The 17,267-nt window shown below is 41.8% G+C and overlaps 1 protein-coding gene across 1 annotated transcript in view; it reads right to left on the reverse strand.

Moving 5' to 3' along the window:
- Positions 1-9,582: 9,582 nt before the first annotated feature.
- The window catches only part of PDSS2 (decaprenyl diphosphate synthase subunit 2), a 112,189-nt gene continuing 104,504 nt past the window's right edge, over positions 9,583-17,267 (reverse strand). Inside the window, exon 8 of the mRNA XM_054630122.2 lies at positions 9,583-12,786. Within this exon, the coding sequence (XP_054486097.2) occupies positions 12,628-12,786 (159 nt within the window). The 3' untranslated portion in view covers positions 9,583-12,627. The remainder of the gene's footprint in view (positions 12,787-17,267) is intronic.

Below are 17,267 nucleotides of genomic sequence, written 5' to 3' on the forward strand. Positions count from 1 at the left end.
GTTCTCTAAAATTTTGTTCTTCCACTTATGTCGCTCTTCTAAATTTAGCATTTGGGACTTTTGGTATGTTTACAGTGTCATATCCATGAATAATCCTAGCAGATAATAGTTTGTTGATTTTAACTTTGACTGCTCCTTTTATTATTGCTGTTGATAGACAGCTGTTAAAAGGAGCCCTTAAAAGCGGGAACTACCAGCATTGTAACTCCTCCGATGAATCACTCCAACGAAGGATACATTTATTAGCAAGAGAAGCGTTCTGCAGTTAGCGCATCATTCTCTCTTTGGAGATAAGGAGCACTTCCCGCGAACTTTTCTGAGCCTGTTAGCGCTATGAACACCGACGTTTACGTGGTTTGCCCCCTCCTTTATCGTAAGGATAATTGAGGCTTTTCTTAAAGGGTACCGTGTTTTAACACCCGGCCCAGCTGCTAAGTAGCGCTAGATCTCAGTTGGATTTTACTTGAATGCTTTACTTAGTGGGGCTAAGGAAAGGCAACCATAAGGCAAGAGCAAGCCAGTGGAATCCCAAACTCAATTTCAGAGCCCTTGAGAAAATACCTTGCCAGTTTGAACTTCACCTCATTTCTGCTCTGTAGTGCTGGCCTGAGGCGTTGTAGCTACTAGGGACTCAAGCCCAGGAGGAGACCTGAAGGGCCTCAGCTAAGCATAAAGTAGCACGAGCATATTGTTGCAATAACAGTATTCAATGGAAAGGGAGCGAGCCAAGTTGTCTCCAGGCAATGCAGGTAGCAAGCTTAGATTGGCTTCCCAGCCAGACAAGTCCCATTTATTTTCACCATTTGAACTTGTGCTATACACGTCATTTATTCAAATGTTCATCTTTTCCCCACTTTGTGCCTTTGGCTCAAAAGCCACTCTGTGACACTGCGGCAATCTGTGAAAAATTCCAGGTCACCAGGGAGGGGAGTAGTGGTGCTCTAGCGAGAGAACTCTTCAGTAAAAAAATCACCACTGCTCTTGAGCCATTACTGACTTGAGCAAACTGCAGGAGATTTCAGTCACCAGCACAGATGTGCTCAGAACCCCAGGGAAGCTGAAAGCACAGTTTGCACTTGTATGGACTTCTCTAAGGGTGGCAGGTCCCTAGACCTTTACTTGTAGAAACTCTGAGGTGCCAGCCCTCCCCGGAGAATGCCTTCTCTGAGTTAGTTCAAAGGATCATGTCGGCCAGAGATTCCCCTGGGCAGGGGTGAGGAACCACGGCGTCTGGCAGGGAGGTGGCAGAGCTGGCACTGCTTGTCCCTGAGCTGGGACTCAGAACAGCTCAGTGTGCTGGTGCTTGGTACGACGACAAGGAGCAGAAGAATGAACCTAAATTTAGAAGCCTTTTTGCTTCCTGTGCTGCAAACATTTGGGATAAGCAAGAATCCAACTCGAAACCTTCAGCAAGTCTTCTTTCTTGTAGATCTTTGCAATAGCCTACAGCACTCAGTAGGCAGAGATGTGGCATGAGATGTCAAAACCACTTTCAAGCAGGAACTAATTTTGGCAGTTTCATTCTGTAAAAAGTATTGCTATGGTACTAGTACATCGTCTATCACTTCACCACATCTTGAAACTAGGCCACTGTGCAGCCAGACACAAGAGTTATGGAGCCCGGAAGGAAAGGAGATGAGAAACAGTGGGGTGTAGAGCCAGCTCCTTGAAACTTACATACATTTCATGTTAAGACTCTAATCAGCAAACAAGCCCCTTGTGCAAAAAGACAAGGCCACACGGGTAGCCAGACCCCTTTCTGCTGCTCTTGGGCTGGCTTTCAGTGATTGCTGGTGCTGGCCACACCGTGTGTGCGGCAGGCAGGGGAGGTGCCCGCTCCCGCCAGGCCGCCCAGAGCCACCCGGCTGTTTTCTGCAATACAGTGCAATTTCTTAAGCCGAATGTGGTTCCAGCCTTTGCTGGAAGGGTGCTTGTCCCTGGGGACGGCCAAATGGATGGAGTCTCATATTTCCTGCGGGTTCCTCCGGGCCGGCTCGGGCTCAGCGGGGCTGGATGGGACGGGCAGGATTGCCCTCTAGAGGGACGCCAGCGGGGACACGGGTGTCCGGCTGGACTCGAACTCCAGCGGTGTCAGAAGTCAGGCACTGACTCACCCAAATCGGGCAGATACCTAAATTAGGCAGCTTGGAATTCACCTTAAATTATTTAGGCATGTATTTGATATAAATAAACTTCAAAGAGACTGGATACATTAGAGGAGGGGGAGGAAAAAAAAAAAAAAAAAAAGAGTGCCGTTTCCAAAATTTTCTGCCTTGAATTAAAAGGGTCTGACAGGCACCATTAAAAAATCGGTCCAATTAGCTCATCTGATTTGCAGTAAAATGTGTTCTGCAATTCAAAATTTATAAAACGAATATATTTAATGGCAAATAAAGCAACTTGATAACAAACTTTGCATACCTTCATGCTCTTCACAGCAAGTCCGACTGAAAGGACATGTGTGGACACATTTCACAGGAAAATTTGGAACCTCTGTTGGCCACAGGCAACAATACTGAACAAGTAACATGCTGTGGGCAATACCCATACATGGCTGTAACCCAGGCAGAGATGAACAGTGGCTGACATCTGAACTTTATTTATACTTTTAAACTTCCTGTGGCTGCAAGCAGTGTTGGAGGGTTCTGCCAGCAAAATACTGTACTAGTTGGGAAACCTTGGTTTAGAGTGCCAGTTAATGTAATTGCTTTTTTTTTCTGCTTTTTTTTCTTCTTTTTTTTTTTTTCCTCAAGAAACAGAATTTTTACATTACACTCTGGGGATTTATTTTAATTTTATAGCAACACTGCTTCTTGTTCTTAGAAACAATGATAGATGCCACTGGAAACTTCAAAATTTGCTATTTAGCTCGACTGAGAGATGGGCAAGATATGTAATTGTGTTCCTTGCTGAATCAAGGATATCAAAATAGAGAATATATATAAGTGGCATCTTTGGATTTTAAAAACAAGACGGTTCATCTCCAAGTGCATGTGAGTTGGAAATCTTAAGAGTTTAGCTCACAGAGAAGAAGTTTGAAAAAATGAACACTCATTATAAGAAAACCCTTTTCTAGCCTGAAGTAGCACCAGAGTGTACTGGCAAGACAGCAGATATGTAACACTTGAGCACCAAAGGAAGAAGAATTTTATATAAAAGCTTAAAATAAAAATCAGATCCAAGCTGAAGTGGAAGAGTAGAACAGAAATCTAAAGGAGCTTCAAGAATAGAGTAACTCAACCCAGTAAGCAACCTAAATTCTCCTTCTGTGCTGCAGGAGTTTACTTAGACATCAGTTGCATCCATAACTGTTTAAAAACTGACAAATCTGAGCAACTTCACTCTTGGAAGCATAAGCCTCTTTTAATCTCTTGGCAATGAAATCGCAGTTCTCTTTACTCTCTGTTAGTTCAGCCAAGAACTGCGCCATTGTGCGCTATTTCACAGCTTTGCATTTAAAAAGAAGCAACGCTCACTTAATGCACAGTCATCCTATTATTGACACCATAACTAACTCTGAACGATCAAACATTTATCCCATAAAGGTCTGTTTGCCAAGTTCTGTTTTACACCCAGAAGAGGTAAATACAGCCTGGAAAGTCCTTTCTCCCAAAGACATCCACATCTCCCAATCAAGTGCAAACAGCACGCTCTCCTTTGTGTGCTTAACACTCAGTTCCATATCTTGCCCATTATATGGAGAAAGAATATTTTGGAACAGTTGCATAGTCTCATACTTCACTTAGATATGTAAGTTCAAGTGCTTGCAACAATATTAGAAAGAAAATAATTGTGAAGCAATGTAGAAAACTAGGTTTCTTTGAGAACACAGCTGGATGATTTAGCTGCAACTACTACAACTACTACTACCACTACTACTACTATTATTATTATTATTATTATTATTATTATTATTATTATTATTATGTCTGTAAACAACTGTTTTTTCTTGAATCAAAGAGGCACTATTCAGATAGTAGGAATCCTCTTTGCTTCAGGTCCCAAAACTGAAACAGGTTTTTTGAGGTCCAGCTGCTTCTGTCATGGCCAACATGTTATACAGTCCTTTTCACAAAAAAACAAGTCACTGTCTTAGAAGCAGCTAGGGATTCTCCCTTCTCTACTACTACCCTCACTACTGTTGGGAAGCTACTCCTGAACCTTGCTCTTTGGGTGGATAGGAATCTTCCCTTCTGAACTTGCATTAACGTGGATCTCTGGCTCATGGCTACTTGATGCCCTAGTTATAACCCTTCTAGTATAACCTAGTCATACCCTACAGCAGTGCCTTTGAGAACAACCATGAATTTAAAAGGTGAATGAGTTTTATCCAACAGGAATTTCCCTTTGATATTGGTGAAAATTCAATCTGGACTGATTTTTGACAAAAACTGTAGGCGGAGGGACCTGTTTACAATAAGAAAAAAAACACCTGCTTGGTGATTATTACTACAACAGAATGTGATTGAAAGCAATTACTTTTCATAAAAGTTGATGTAAGAAATACTTCTACTCATTAGTAAGGTGACTGCTTTTAGCAGCAGCAGTCATCTTCAAGAAATACTACATATTTAAACCCTGTTTATTTTTCTGCAAAGATATCTTAGCATACTGCATCTAAAAGCCATGTATATTGCTTGTGGTCTTACATAATGTGAGCAGAGGTAGGGACATTCGCAGTTTTTATACTTTGGATATAAATAAAATTGTTTGATTAAAAATAAATCTTACCAATACAGACATTTTTTCTGTAATGTTCTCCTGCTAAACCCATTTTTATGAAAATAATGATGCAAGCAACTATGTGTAATTGTAGAAAATTATTGCTAGTGATTTGCATATGAAATACACACCTTTTACAGCCCCTACTAGCATTGTTCAACGAGCTTATAAATAGTACAGCTGAAATGCTGCAAACAGAAAACAGTTTTCGATGGGCACATGCTATGAATGAAGAAATGTTCAGACACAATGTGCAACTTGGAGAGCTTTCATCAAAACTAGCCAAGAGGGAAAAATGCCTCATTTCCTAACCACACTGTGTTTTGGATAAGCTGGTCACATAGAAAAAGCATCATGCTCCTCTGCAGAGAGTAAAGCTTTTTAAAATAAGGGTTAATATTTTTTATCGGGAAAAAAAAATAACCTAATCTATTAGTACTTGTTGAGATTTTTCTAATGGCTTCTGCATAATATTTAATTTCTATAATTTGATATTTAATAACTGCTAAGATCTGAACCTTGCAATTGAGGCCAGTCATTTGCTGTAGTCATTGAAGGCACAGAAAAGTCTAGTTTTAAGATATTGTTTTTGTTTCAAGTAAAATACTTCTGTGTACAATTTTAAAACTAAAAATGATTAGCATTGTTCTAATAATAAAGCAGAGTATTTTGAATCTTTGATATTTGGGGCAAAGGGTGAAGGGAGGAAGAAAAAGTGGAATAGGGTAAAGAAGGAAATGTCTTATTTTTTTTTAATAATGTTGCTGCAAAATTGCAGTTCTCCTACACAATATATCAAAATATGCCTCAAATGGAATTTAAAGTAGAAATTTCTTAAAAACCAGATAAATCTGAGAACTACTGTTTCTGTTATCAGTGGGACAGACACCTGCCTGTCACTGTTAGCCAAGAGGAATGTTCTTGTATTATGTGATCCCCCTTTGCTCCTGCAGACAGACTTGCAATTTCACAATGTGAAGTGGGTAAAACACTGCTTTCCAGTGTAGTAGGTAAACCGTCATGTTGCTCTTTCTATTTTGGAGAAAAAGGTTGCCTTTCCTCAAGAGAGGCACACTGACTAAAGCATTTTGCAAACAGGCATGAATTTAAGTCAACTTCATGCACTCCAGAGAGGGAATCTCCTACACAGGGGGGAGCCCGAGCATTCTCCGGCTGCTGTCGGCAGCAACGCCGGGAGCTGCAGGCAGAGTCACGCACAAGTCAAGTGCACGAAGGGCTGGACAAAGGTGACTTCAGGAGGCTTTGGTGTATCGATGCCAATTTGTTTGTCATCCTCTTCTCCCCTTCTCAACTCAGGGCAAGCTCTGTACTTTTTGTTTATTTTAAAGGAATTTGCTATAAGAGCTTTAGCTTAATGGCCACTTTCTCTTAGCTTTAGAAAACCAGGCTTAGCCTAAAAGAAAAAACATGTGAATGCTAATTATGTAAATAATTAATGCATTTTAGGGATTGGTTTCCGAAAGGTGGAACAAAAAAGGATAATTTAATTCAAAGACCGTCAGAACAGATGACTTTCAGAACTGGAAATATTTTTTCCTTTGAACTGCTTTGAGAGACTGAAAAGCTTTAGCTCTTTATTTTTGGTAAGACACTGTGCAGGTAAAAGACTTTGAAGACTACAAAGAATAAAAAAAGTTTGATTCCTCACTCTTCTGTGAGATTGAAGTAGTTGACGAGAGTAGTGACAGCCAGTGCTCTGACCCAGAAGCCACTTCCTTGACAAATCTGCAGCATGGCACAATTGCCTGAGTTAGCCTTTTGTGCTGATGAAAATTCAAATACTCCTTGGAAGAACAAGGCACGGGGAGATCTCACCAGCAGGTGTACCCCTGAGAACACTGGTCTGGCATCCTTAGCACTGCTTGGGGCAAGAAGCACTTCCCCAGCAGCTCCAGAGAATGCCTCCTTAATGTTTCCATTAAGCTAAAAAGCATTTCAATCTTTTAGCAACTTCTGTCAAGTTCAACACTAAGTCAAATATGGGCCACGTGTGCATTCTTTCTTGCCAAAAAGGCAAGGCACATGGAGGGCTACATTAAGAGAAGCACAGCCAGCTGATCAGGTGTGCCAGGCCATCAAATCCATGCACTCAAATAAATATGGTAATCCCTTTTCTTCCCTGGCCAGAGGCAGGGCCCCTCAATTCCTGGATGGTGCATTCATTACCTGATCCTTTTTCTGCTATCCAGAAGTTCCACACTGGGGTCAAAGGCACCATCAGTTCTTCTCCATTGTCTGGGGAACTGCTCAATAGCAACCAGAGTGCTAATTCTCCTGTATGGGCCCTTTTTGGCCACCAAATCCCTCACAATTCACATACCCCAGCTTGCACATTTGAGGCATCCCACTGCCCCACACAGTGGGATGGTAATGCAGACAGAACCACAGGCTGGCACACCAGGGTGCACATGGCACCTCCCCCTGAGCAGAAAACAGCTCCCTTGTCAGCCTCGATGGTGGCTGGTGGGGAGGAGGAGAACACACATGGTCTTTGAATAGCTGGAACTGTTGGGAGTCTCTCCCCAGCTGAGGCACAGGTCTGCAGGGCTGGGTGGGAGAGATTCTCTTTGAATAGCTGGAGCAGAATGGCCAATCTGCCCACAGCTGGGGCCTTGATGTCTGGCCAAGTCACGAGCACCTGGTGCTGGCATATGATGAGTGTGCTCCATACGAACTTCACTGCATGCACCACAGGCACTGGATTTCATTTGGGTCTTTAGATGCCTGATTGTTATCCAGGCTGCTGCAGATCACCTCCACCACTGCTAACTCCCTCAGAGACTGGATACTCTCAGTGGTTGTCCACTCTTGCCTTAATAGTTTACAAGACCTTCTTCAAGGGGATACTTCTTCACACTCAACACAAACTGCCTCCAGAGGCTGCTGATTTTTGCTCCTTTTCCAATCCTTTTGTTGATCCCCCATTCCCTGGTGAGGCATCCCAGCTGCTGGGCTGCCTTGCTCTCTAATTCCTGACTGTTGGCTCCAGTACCACAGCACTGCAGCAGCCAGCTGATAATTAGCTCACCAGGCTGATGGCTATAATATTTATGTGTACCTTGCAGCTTACTCAGGGATAAGGAGTTGATGATTTCTGCCTTGTTCATGATTTCTGTCTCTTTCCCCTCCTGCTCTTGTGACTGTTCTGCTGCACAACAGGCTGCCTCTCCAAATCCTCTTACTGCACCTTCTTGGGAAAGGCTTTCCCCCTGACTGAGGGAATTTACTTCTGCCTCTATTGTTTCTTTGTGACAACAGGGGTAACTGATAGAGTTGAGAGGTGGGTGTTTGGCTTAGCCATGGTGCTTTCTGTGTGTCTTCAGACACAGAGACCATCTCTGCCCTCTAAGGGTGCTGAAGAGCTCTTGGCAGGGTTAGGCCAGGCCCAGCAGAGTGTGAGAAGTTGTGTCCCTTTAGCACAGCCAGGGCATCCTTTTGACAAGTGTACTGTCACTTCTTCAGGATCCTGCACTTGTTTGGCAGTCAGGTTCCACATGATCAGAGGTAAAAAACTGTTCTAGATACCTTGCCACCCATGACCACACAACCTCAGGGCACATCTCTGTGTGATATTCCTACTCAGTTAATCCTAGGAAAAGCTGGATATAGATTCTTGAGACACACTGATGTGAACATTCTGATTACCCAGGAGTGTTCAAAATATGGAGGAGTCATTGTAACAAGCTGGAAAGCAACCCTGCAGGAGGCAAAGAGAGAGATGCTGTTGTTTCTTCCACAAACTGTGTTTCAGAGGAAAGGAGAGAAAAGGTGTAATTGTTAATTATCTCCACGAGATGGTTCCCAAAGTACTGGGACAGCAGCAACGCACAGCCCAAATACCAGATTAGGCTCAGGGCCAGTGCTTTCATCATAGTTCTCCAAGGGAAAACACAACCAAGAGCTACACAGCACAGCAAACTGCAAAAGACAAACCCAGCTTTCAACAAGCTCTCAAATTGTCATGTTTACTCTTGAGCAAGACAGGGAGTGGGTAAGGGAACAAATGAACCTGCATCAAGAGTGAGTAAGTCAACATCACGACCAGCAATAGCTAAACAGGCATAAAAGGTTCCCTCTAGCACACTCTGGTAAAACATCTTATTATCTTGAGCCCTAAGTGTCCATCCTGGGTACCAAAATGAATTGTGTTGGACACCAGCTAAGCTGCTTAATCAGTGCCCCCCACCATGGGATGTGCTGTGGGTTTTTAGTTCTGTACAGACAAAGGATAGATACAGTCCCTCATAGAGGGATTTTCTGGGCTGAGATGAAGCACATCTGGGGTTAGACATGCCCAACCAAGTTCAATGTGGTACATCCCACCCTCTGTGCCCAGCACAGAGGAACAGGGAGCAGCATTCCTCTCTATCCAGCTGAGGCAATGTGAGGCCAGAGGCAGGCAAACAAGGGCTTTTTTTTATTTGCATGACTTGCTGCTTTACTAAAAGTAAATGCAAAATCACTCAAAGAGATCAAAGAGTGATCTCCCTCACAAGCAGGTGAGGGAGATCTGAAGAGTATAAAGGTAGCCTACTAAAAGTGCCTTATGATTAAAGCCCATTTCCCCATGCTATTTGCTGGTGCTTCAGCTCAGTGGGCATGAGTGGGGGCAAGGAGACTCTCAGACCAGAAGAGAAAGAGCTTTTGACTGAACTGCTTCTGTTCCTGGAACAATTTAAGGCTACAATCCTAAAGGTCAAAAATATTGTGGGAAACTGGAATTGATGTCACCAATAAAAGATACTATTTTAGTAGATCCTTTAAAAATCCCTAACCATTAACAGATAGAGAAGTGTCCCCACACTCTACCCAAGAGAAAAGCAACAGTGAGAAAATCTGTTGGTTGAGTAAAAGACAATTTAATAGATAAAAGGGGAAGAAATGAAAACCAAACCATGAAAAACAAGCAAGGAAAAAGTAATCACTACCAGTCGATTGACAGTCCCCAAACAACAGACCCCTGCAACATCCCCCCTCCCCATTCCCAGTTTTTATTACTGAGCATGATCTTGTACAGCACAGGCTATCTCTGAGGTCAGCTGCCCCAGCTGTGCCCCCTCCTGCCCCCTGCCCACAACCTGCCCTTCACTGGGTGTCAGAGTGAGGAGCAGAGAAAGCCCTGGTAGTGTGCAAGCACTGCTGAGCACAGCAGGTCAGCAACACTGTTTTAGTTACAGTTCCAAAGCATGGGACTGCATAGGATACTAACAACAAAATTAACGCCATCACAAGTGGGATGCAGTAGATCAGGATAACTTTTTTTATTTTAATTTGGTTTAAAAAGCAGCTGGGACCTCGTCCTGTATTTTGTGCATCTGTGGAATGGTGCAGCAATTCCACAGTGGTGATAGGTTCAGAGGAGCAGCCACCAGGAATGTCTGGTTGAGTAGCTGGGTGACTGAAGTAAATGGTGTGAATGCCTTCCTCAGACCACAGGCCTCCCTCTCCCTGACCTGCTTTAGAGGTAGGTGGGGACAAGGAACCAAGGAGACAACAATAAGACCATGACCAGACCAGAACAGCCCTAAGGTTACACATTGCTCAGAAACTGTATGAGGTGTGAGGGGTACATTAGTACACAGCAATGATTAATTCACTCAGGAGTCTGACAGATAGGTACAATACTTTGCTTGTAGTTTACCTAGAGGAAACAAGACAACAAAAATTTCTGAAGAATTACAGGCAAATACCTTAAATACCTTATTACTTGATAATATTGGTAAGGGATAATTCACACTGTTTGTTTGGTATTTTTTAAAATTAAGGTTGAATAATTCAAGAGCAAATCAAAACATTCTGGTGATAAAGATACAAAAAAAAGTAATTAATTTTTGGTGATTCCCCTTTACTGGTAACAAGTACAAATAAAAACGTGTACTTGCATGAAAAAATAAACGAGGTGTACATAGTTTTGCAGTATGTTTGGTGTTTCTTTCACATAGCTGAGGTGAAGTGACTCAGAATATCTCCAGCAACCCAAGCTTTTTGCAGCCCTAAATCATTATGAACCAATTAACACAGATGTAAAACAAAGAAAAGATGATGAATGGCTCTTACTTCATGTAATGTGCAAAAACAAGAGCCAAAGAAAGCTGAAATGTGACTCTGGTTGAACTTAGGTAGTTCTTTCAAGCACATTTTTTTATTAGAACTTCAGGGAACTTAATGGGTAAGTGCCTGGAATAAACCATGCTTCTCAGTGGTTCTCTTCTGTCTTCAGCCCTCCTACTGCAGTAACAACAGTAACTCAGGGAGAAGTTCCAGAGTCTTGGGAAGAGAGAAAATGCCAGGGCAGGAAAGAGAGAAAGTGCAAGAAAGAAGGGGTCTGGTGTTGAAGCCACGCTCCAGAACAAAGTGAGTCCTGAGTTCTGGATGGTGCTCCTAAACAAAGATTGGGACACAAGGTTGCTTATTATAAATAAAATATCATGGTATAATGTGGGCAGAATGTACACAGAATATTATGTACATTACACAGGATGTATTTTCAGTGTATTTTTAGAGGATAGAGTTTTTATTTATATTTTGCATTTGGTGGAATGCAACACTCTGATCTATGACAAACAAGCTGTGCAACGGGGAGGGAGCACAGGGGGAAAAGGAGGGAGGAGAGAATTTAACAGAAATAACTCCACTTAGTGTTTGACTGAGGGATGTAATGAAATCTGTTTGCTGTGCTAGCTGTCTCCAGATTGGGCTGTAATTACACCACAGAAGGAAGAAAGGTAGCTGAGTCTCAATCTAGATCATTTATGTAAACTCAGCCTTCTTGTCAACGGCATTCTCAGATTGCACGAGTGCAAACCACAAAAATCATCTCCTATGAACAAAACAGAGACGGTCTCAAATTGCAGGCTTCTGATACACCTTATAAGCCATCTGTAATTGGACTTGAAACTCCAACACACTGAGGTTCAAAACTTCTCCAGTATTTTCTGTATTTTATTCAGTGCAGTGACTACTCACAGAGGAGCATTCCTGCTTCCTTTTTGCCAAAGGCTGATGTCTAGCCTTACAAATTAACATTTATCTGGCTTAAATTAACACAAGTGTCACAAACATAGGAAATTCTTTTGTGTAGGACTCTGTTGAAACAAACTGCTGGATCCGAGGGAGGGATATTCCCTCCCCCAGAAGAGTTGGAAAAACCTCATTCTTTGACCCAGAGCAACATTTTACATAGGCACAGTATAAACTCCAGGCACTCAGTTCCCTTAACAGAGCCAAATTAATATTTGATTAAATATTTTAAAGCTCCTACTTACCATGCTTGACACATTTTCTCAGCAAGTTTCTCAAATACAGAACTCATTAGGCACAGGGTATTTTTACATTTGAATACATAAAAAGAGTGTGAGGAGACATAACTGCGTGCAGACAGAGAGGGGTTTTCCCCCATTAATCCCCCAAACTGCCCTTCCCCTTGGATAAGGGTATGTTAATTCCCGGCTTCGGCAGCTCACTCTCTCTGGACAAGTTTGAGCGGGTTTCTCGTGACACCTGGATCTTCACGCCCTTCCATCCATCCCTCCCTCCCTGCATCCCTCCCTCTGGCAGGAAAACCACCGGCCTCCGCCCTGGCGCCGTCCCCGCTGGTGCCCAATCAATACCGCCTTATTTCCTGTCCATTTGCTGAGGTCACGGAAACGGGACTCATTAATTATTTCTACCGGTGCAGCCTCAAGTGCGCTTCTGGCACGACAAGCGAAAACCGTCTGTGACCTTTTTTCTTTCCTCTCCCGAATTTTGCTGGTGGCGGCGGCAGCGAGGGCGCGTTCCTCTGCCGGGACGGGATGAGGCGATGGGAGGTGTGAGGCGGCACCGGTGTCCCCGCCGGGCCGCTTCCACCTGAGGAGGGAGAGACGCTCCTGGCGGAGCAGCAGGTCAGGGAAACCTGGTCACGGCGTAGACGATGTTGGCCAAGGCATCCCTGGCCTCCGAGGGAGGGAATCGCTCCAGGGCTGCCAGCGCTCTGTTTCCGTGGCAGCGGCAGAGGTCGATGGCAGAAGTCACACCTTTGCCAGCCTTGATCGCTTCCTGCAGCTGTTGGAAAACACAGGCACATCGGTGTGGGGGTGTTTCAGCCGTGCAAAGTTATCTCTGCGAGCACAGGGCTTCTGCCGCCTCTTCCCGAGGTAAAGGCAAAGCCAAAGCCATCACACAAAGCCCTTAAATCCTCTCAGCTGCTCTGTTTAGCTCCCTACCGCAGCGAAACTGTGTATAATTAATGTAAACTACACCACCCGGTACTTCATCGCATGAAAGATGCTGGCTCTCCAAAGGGCACGCTTAAACTAAAAAAATAAAATTAAACTTTTAAATATCTGAACATTTGATACCTCAGCCAGTGCCTGAGAGCTTTTGTTCAGAACTGGCAAACCAGCCATTTGCTCACACTCCTGTTTTCTGCAGTGAAAATCTGCATTTTGTGAACACCCAATCCATCCCCTGCTTTTAGAAAGCACCATAGGATGACACAGGTGGAACGACTGTATTTTGTAATAGGGGTTTCTATTTATAGACCATGTGATTACATTGCTCATAGTGGACAAAGGCAAATTTTGTCAGTAAAATGTGGTAAACTATCATAATGAACTCATGCAAACTTATCAATAAGGCTAGGGAATTTGACAAAGGCTCGGTGATACACCATATGAGAAAGAAAATACTTTCATGGAATAACCGACATTTCACAGCAAAAGATTTGGCACCTAAAAAACTTGGGTAAATGATGGGTTAAATTTCCTGTAAAATAATACAGACAAAATTGACAAAATAAAGCATGCTATTTTGCCAATATCTGAACTTAGCAGAACTCTAAACAGCTTTTATTAAGTGCTTTTTTATTTTTAATTAGTATTTTCTTTTTGAACAACATAATGAGACTATCATGAAACACTATTATATTTTCTACTCTAAAACGCAGGTGTTCCCAGATCAACTCCAGCCTGATGCCTCATCCAAGAGCCTGGGAACAAAGGCCAGATGGATCTTTGGGATTTGATTTTTCCAAAAGGATTACAGCATTTCATGATCTTTAACATGCCCTTCATGGCTTTCGCAACTGTCTAACACCATTGCACCAGCTTTTTTAAAAAAAGGCTTTTCTTGGATTCAGGTACCTACAGTAACAAACTATACAGAGTTTCCTAAGTCATGTTTTTCATCAATGTTTTCACAGCTCAGTGCCCAAATTATTTAAAAATACATCACTATGACCTTACCTATCCAGTTTAAATAATAGGATAGGTATTTATATTCATATCTAGGATTTTTTAAAGACATGTATATATATATATAAAATACATATCTTTAAAAAAATCCTAGATATGACCAAATCATAAGTCACCCATTTTCTATACATACTTGCATTCATACAGAATGATTGATGCTTCTTATCTGAAAGTGGATTCATTATCTGTATTTAAAGATGAAATTAGCTGAAAGCATATTACAGCACTTGAGTGTTCAAGTCCCAGTTCATAAAAATTTTATTCTCCTCTTCGGTTGGAATCTTCCTGCACTGTGTGCTGGAAAGGAACTTGCCCTGAGGCATAAATGCATCACACAGCTAATTCAACATGTCTTCTAATGAGTGGGAATCACCCTATTTCCAGGGCTCTGCAGCAAAGGTGAGGATAGGTGAGATGAAGTGCTCTAGCAGCGTGCAAAGGTGTCCCTTCCTCTTCTTTGAGGCACAACCTTGTGGGACAGTAGAACCCCATACATCTTGAAGTAAACTCTGCTGATTTGCTAAAGCTTATTACAAAGGATTAGCATAACTTCTAATACTCATGGAAGTATATACTGGGATGTAAACAGGAAAGAAAACAGGTCCTATAAAGCCTTCAAATTGGTGAAAAGCCAGAGAAGCTTAGCTTAGGCATATATATGCTCACATATAGGTACCATGACTGAGTTGAAAGAGCAGAGTCTGGAAAGGGGGAGAATCCTAACACAAGGACACAATCCCTTTACACGCCTGTCTTGTGTAAGCCCTCAGACACACGCACTGCTTTGAAGCCAATACAATCCCAAAGCTCATGTCAAACTATAGGCAGAGGAATCACTACACAATAATCAGACTAATCTGCTGTTGAATGTTTCCCAGCAAAGTTCAAGGAACCTCAAAATGGAAAATACCTGCTTACATGGACAGCTTTTCAGTTAGAGATCCTCCTACCTAACAATTCATAGGCCTAAAAACGTACCTGGTTTGTATTCCCTTTGCAGAAGCAGCTGGTCAGCTCAAATAAGCATACACAGAGGCAAAGCAGTCTGAATTAACCAGACTACACACTAGCTCTATCTCAGCAGGGGTTGTAAAAGGGAAAAAAGAAGTAAAAATATGGCTTTTTGTAGTGGGAAAGTTCTTAAAGAAATACAGGAACTAACTCTGTAACAAACCAGGCTTCAACAGCTCTGCTATATGCAAAAGCCCCCTAATTTAAGACTTTAGTTGTACTCTTGGTTATATTACAGTTACATTTTCAGACTCTGTCTCTCAGATTTTGAGCTTCAATAATTTTATGTAATGAACTTCACAAACTAAGGAAACAGAAGAAAAAAAAATCAATGTACCAAGTATAGATGCATTGTTTTTAAATTTGGATAGGAGCAGCTGATTTTTACAGCAAATGAACAGAAAAGCAGAATTTACTGCTTTGATTTTTTACTTTATAAACTTTATTTAAACTGCCTCATTGATTTCTTCTAAATATAAGAATCTGCTCTTTTAGTCTCTACTTATATGGCATTTTTAATTTTGTGCATATTTCCACTTGTAGGAACAATTTAATCCACACAACCTTCTTCAGAATGATATTCAGTAATTAAAACTGAATACAAGTCAAAACACAGATTGCTTAGCTACACTTTTCTCCAGTTGAACTGCTAGATATGCTGGAATACTGCATTTTTGCTTTTAAGCTTTTGTTCAGACCATTGGCATTAAAGCCTTACTTCATTCTAGAAGTGCCAAGACTCTGAAAAAATCACCAACTGGGTTTTGGTTATTTAAATTCAGCTTAAAGAATAGTCTTGCAATAGCACAGCCAAGCTGGGGCTCAGATGAGATGTGATCTCCTCCACCACGTCTCTGCACTGTTTTGCAATCTGCGCCCTTGCAGATACTCAGAACTTCACTGAGCAAACCCACACTGGCTCTGCTTTGAGTGAGAGGCTGGACCAGACATCCCCCAGAGATCCCTTCCAGCTTCCAGTACTGTATGATTCTGTGAAGAGACTTCCAAGTACCATGTTTCTCAGTCTCTTTGTTTTAAAAGGGCAAAGAGAGGGCTTCTCATCCATACCACAGAAGTGAAGGATTTGCCTTTCACACCAAGTGCTCTGGATTGCTGTTGGACAGAACAGCTGGTCTGAGGGCAGCAAGAGGTCAGAGAGGAAAGCTAGGAACTGCTGGATTTTGGAGACTGAAGAATTAAAGGAGTCAAAAACTAAGCAGGTGTTCAAGTACAAAGTCAACTAATTTCAAATCTTCTCTGCTGAGACACTTCTGCTTCATGAGCCAAAGGAAAGATGATTGTTTTCACACAGTGCTACCTGTAGGGAGCAACAAATAGAGAGCATGGTGGGGAGGGGTGGGAAGACTCACTGAATATGTGCTGAATATTTTGGCTGTAATAGACTTTATATGCAAAGGAAGAAAGACAGCACTGAAATTCCTGATTTTTTTTTCCTTAGTCCAACCTAGGATTAATTATTTCCCATTATAATTATTTCCAATTAATTATTTCAGTGGCAAAAAAAAGTAACTTCAGATTTTTTTGTTGTTGTTTTAAAAGGATGATTCTAAACCAGATAATTTGTTATCTACTGAAATCTTTGAATATCACACATTCTCTCTGATCCTGAAGTGAGCTAAAACATTTTACATTTCTGAAGTGCACAGTACTTGCTGAAACAAAAAGAAACCCCAAAACCTAAATTGATTTGTGGCTGAGTGACAGAATAATGCTCAAAATGCCTGCAGTGTTCTGCACTGGCTTTCCTAAATTTGTTTTCCCTTTTGTGGGAGCAGCATGCTTAATAAGCACTGGTGTTTTAGACCACTGAAATGTTAACCTTAAAAATGTATCAACATATTTTATAGGTAGTAGATCAATTTTGTCAAATTTTTTCTTTGTTTTCTAAAGAAGTACTTTGGAATGTTTCAGCATCCATTCTTGTGGCTGGACATAGGGTTGAGCTCTTCCTTCTCAAAAATATCCTGCACAATCATTTATTTGCATCACTTCATAGCATCATAGGATATAAATTTATTTTTTAAAAAATCTTTTGTTTGCTATATGCAGCATGATATGCCAGCTGAAACTGGGGCAGTATTTATCAAATATTTCCTGAGAAACTTTTCTGTACAAAAGGTAAAGAAATGCATCTTCAAAGGGCCCAAACACTCTGCAAAAGCCTCCATTAATAGAGTAGAATTTATTTTCTTTATTCATCTGACAAACAGAAAAAATTTCTTTTTACTTCAAACTGAAACCCACACTATATATAGGATG

The sequence above is a fragment of the Agelaius phoeniceus genome, chromosome 3 (assembly GCF_051311805.1).
Source record: "Agelaius phoeniceus isolate bAgePho1 chromosome 3, bAgePho1.hap1, whole genome shotgun sequence".
Taxonomy (NCBI): domain Eukaryota; kingdom Metazoa; phylum Chordata; class Aves; order Passeriformes; family Icteridae; genus Agelaius; species Agelaius phoeniceus.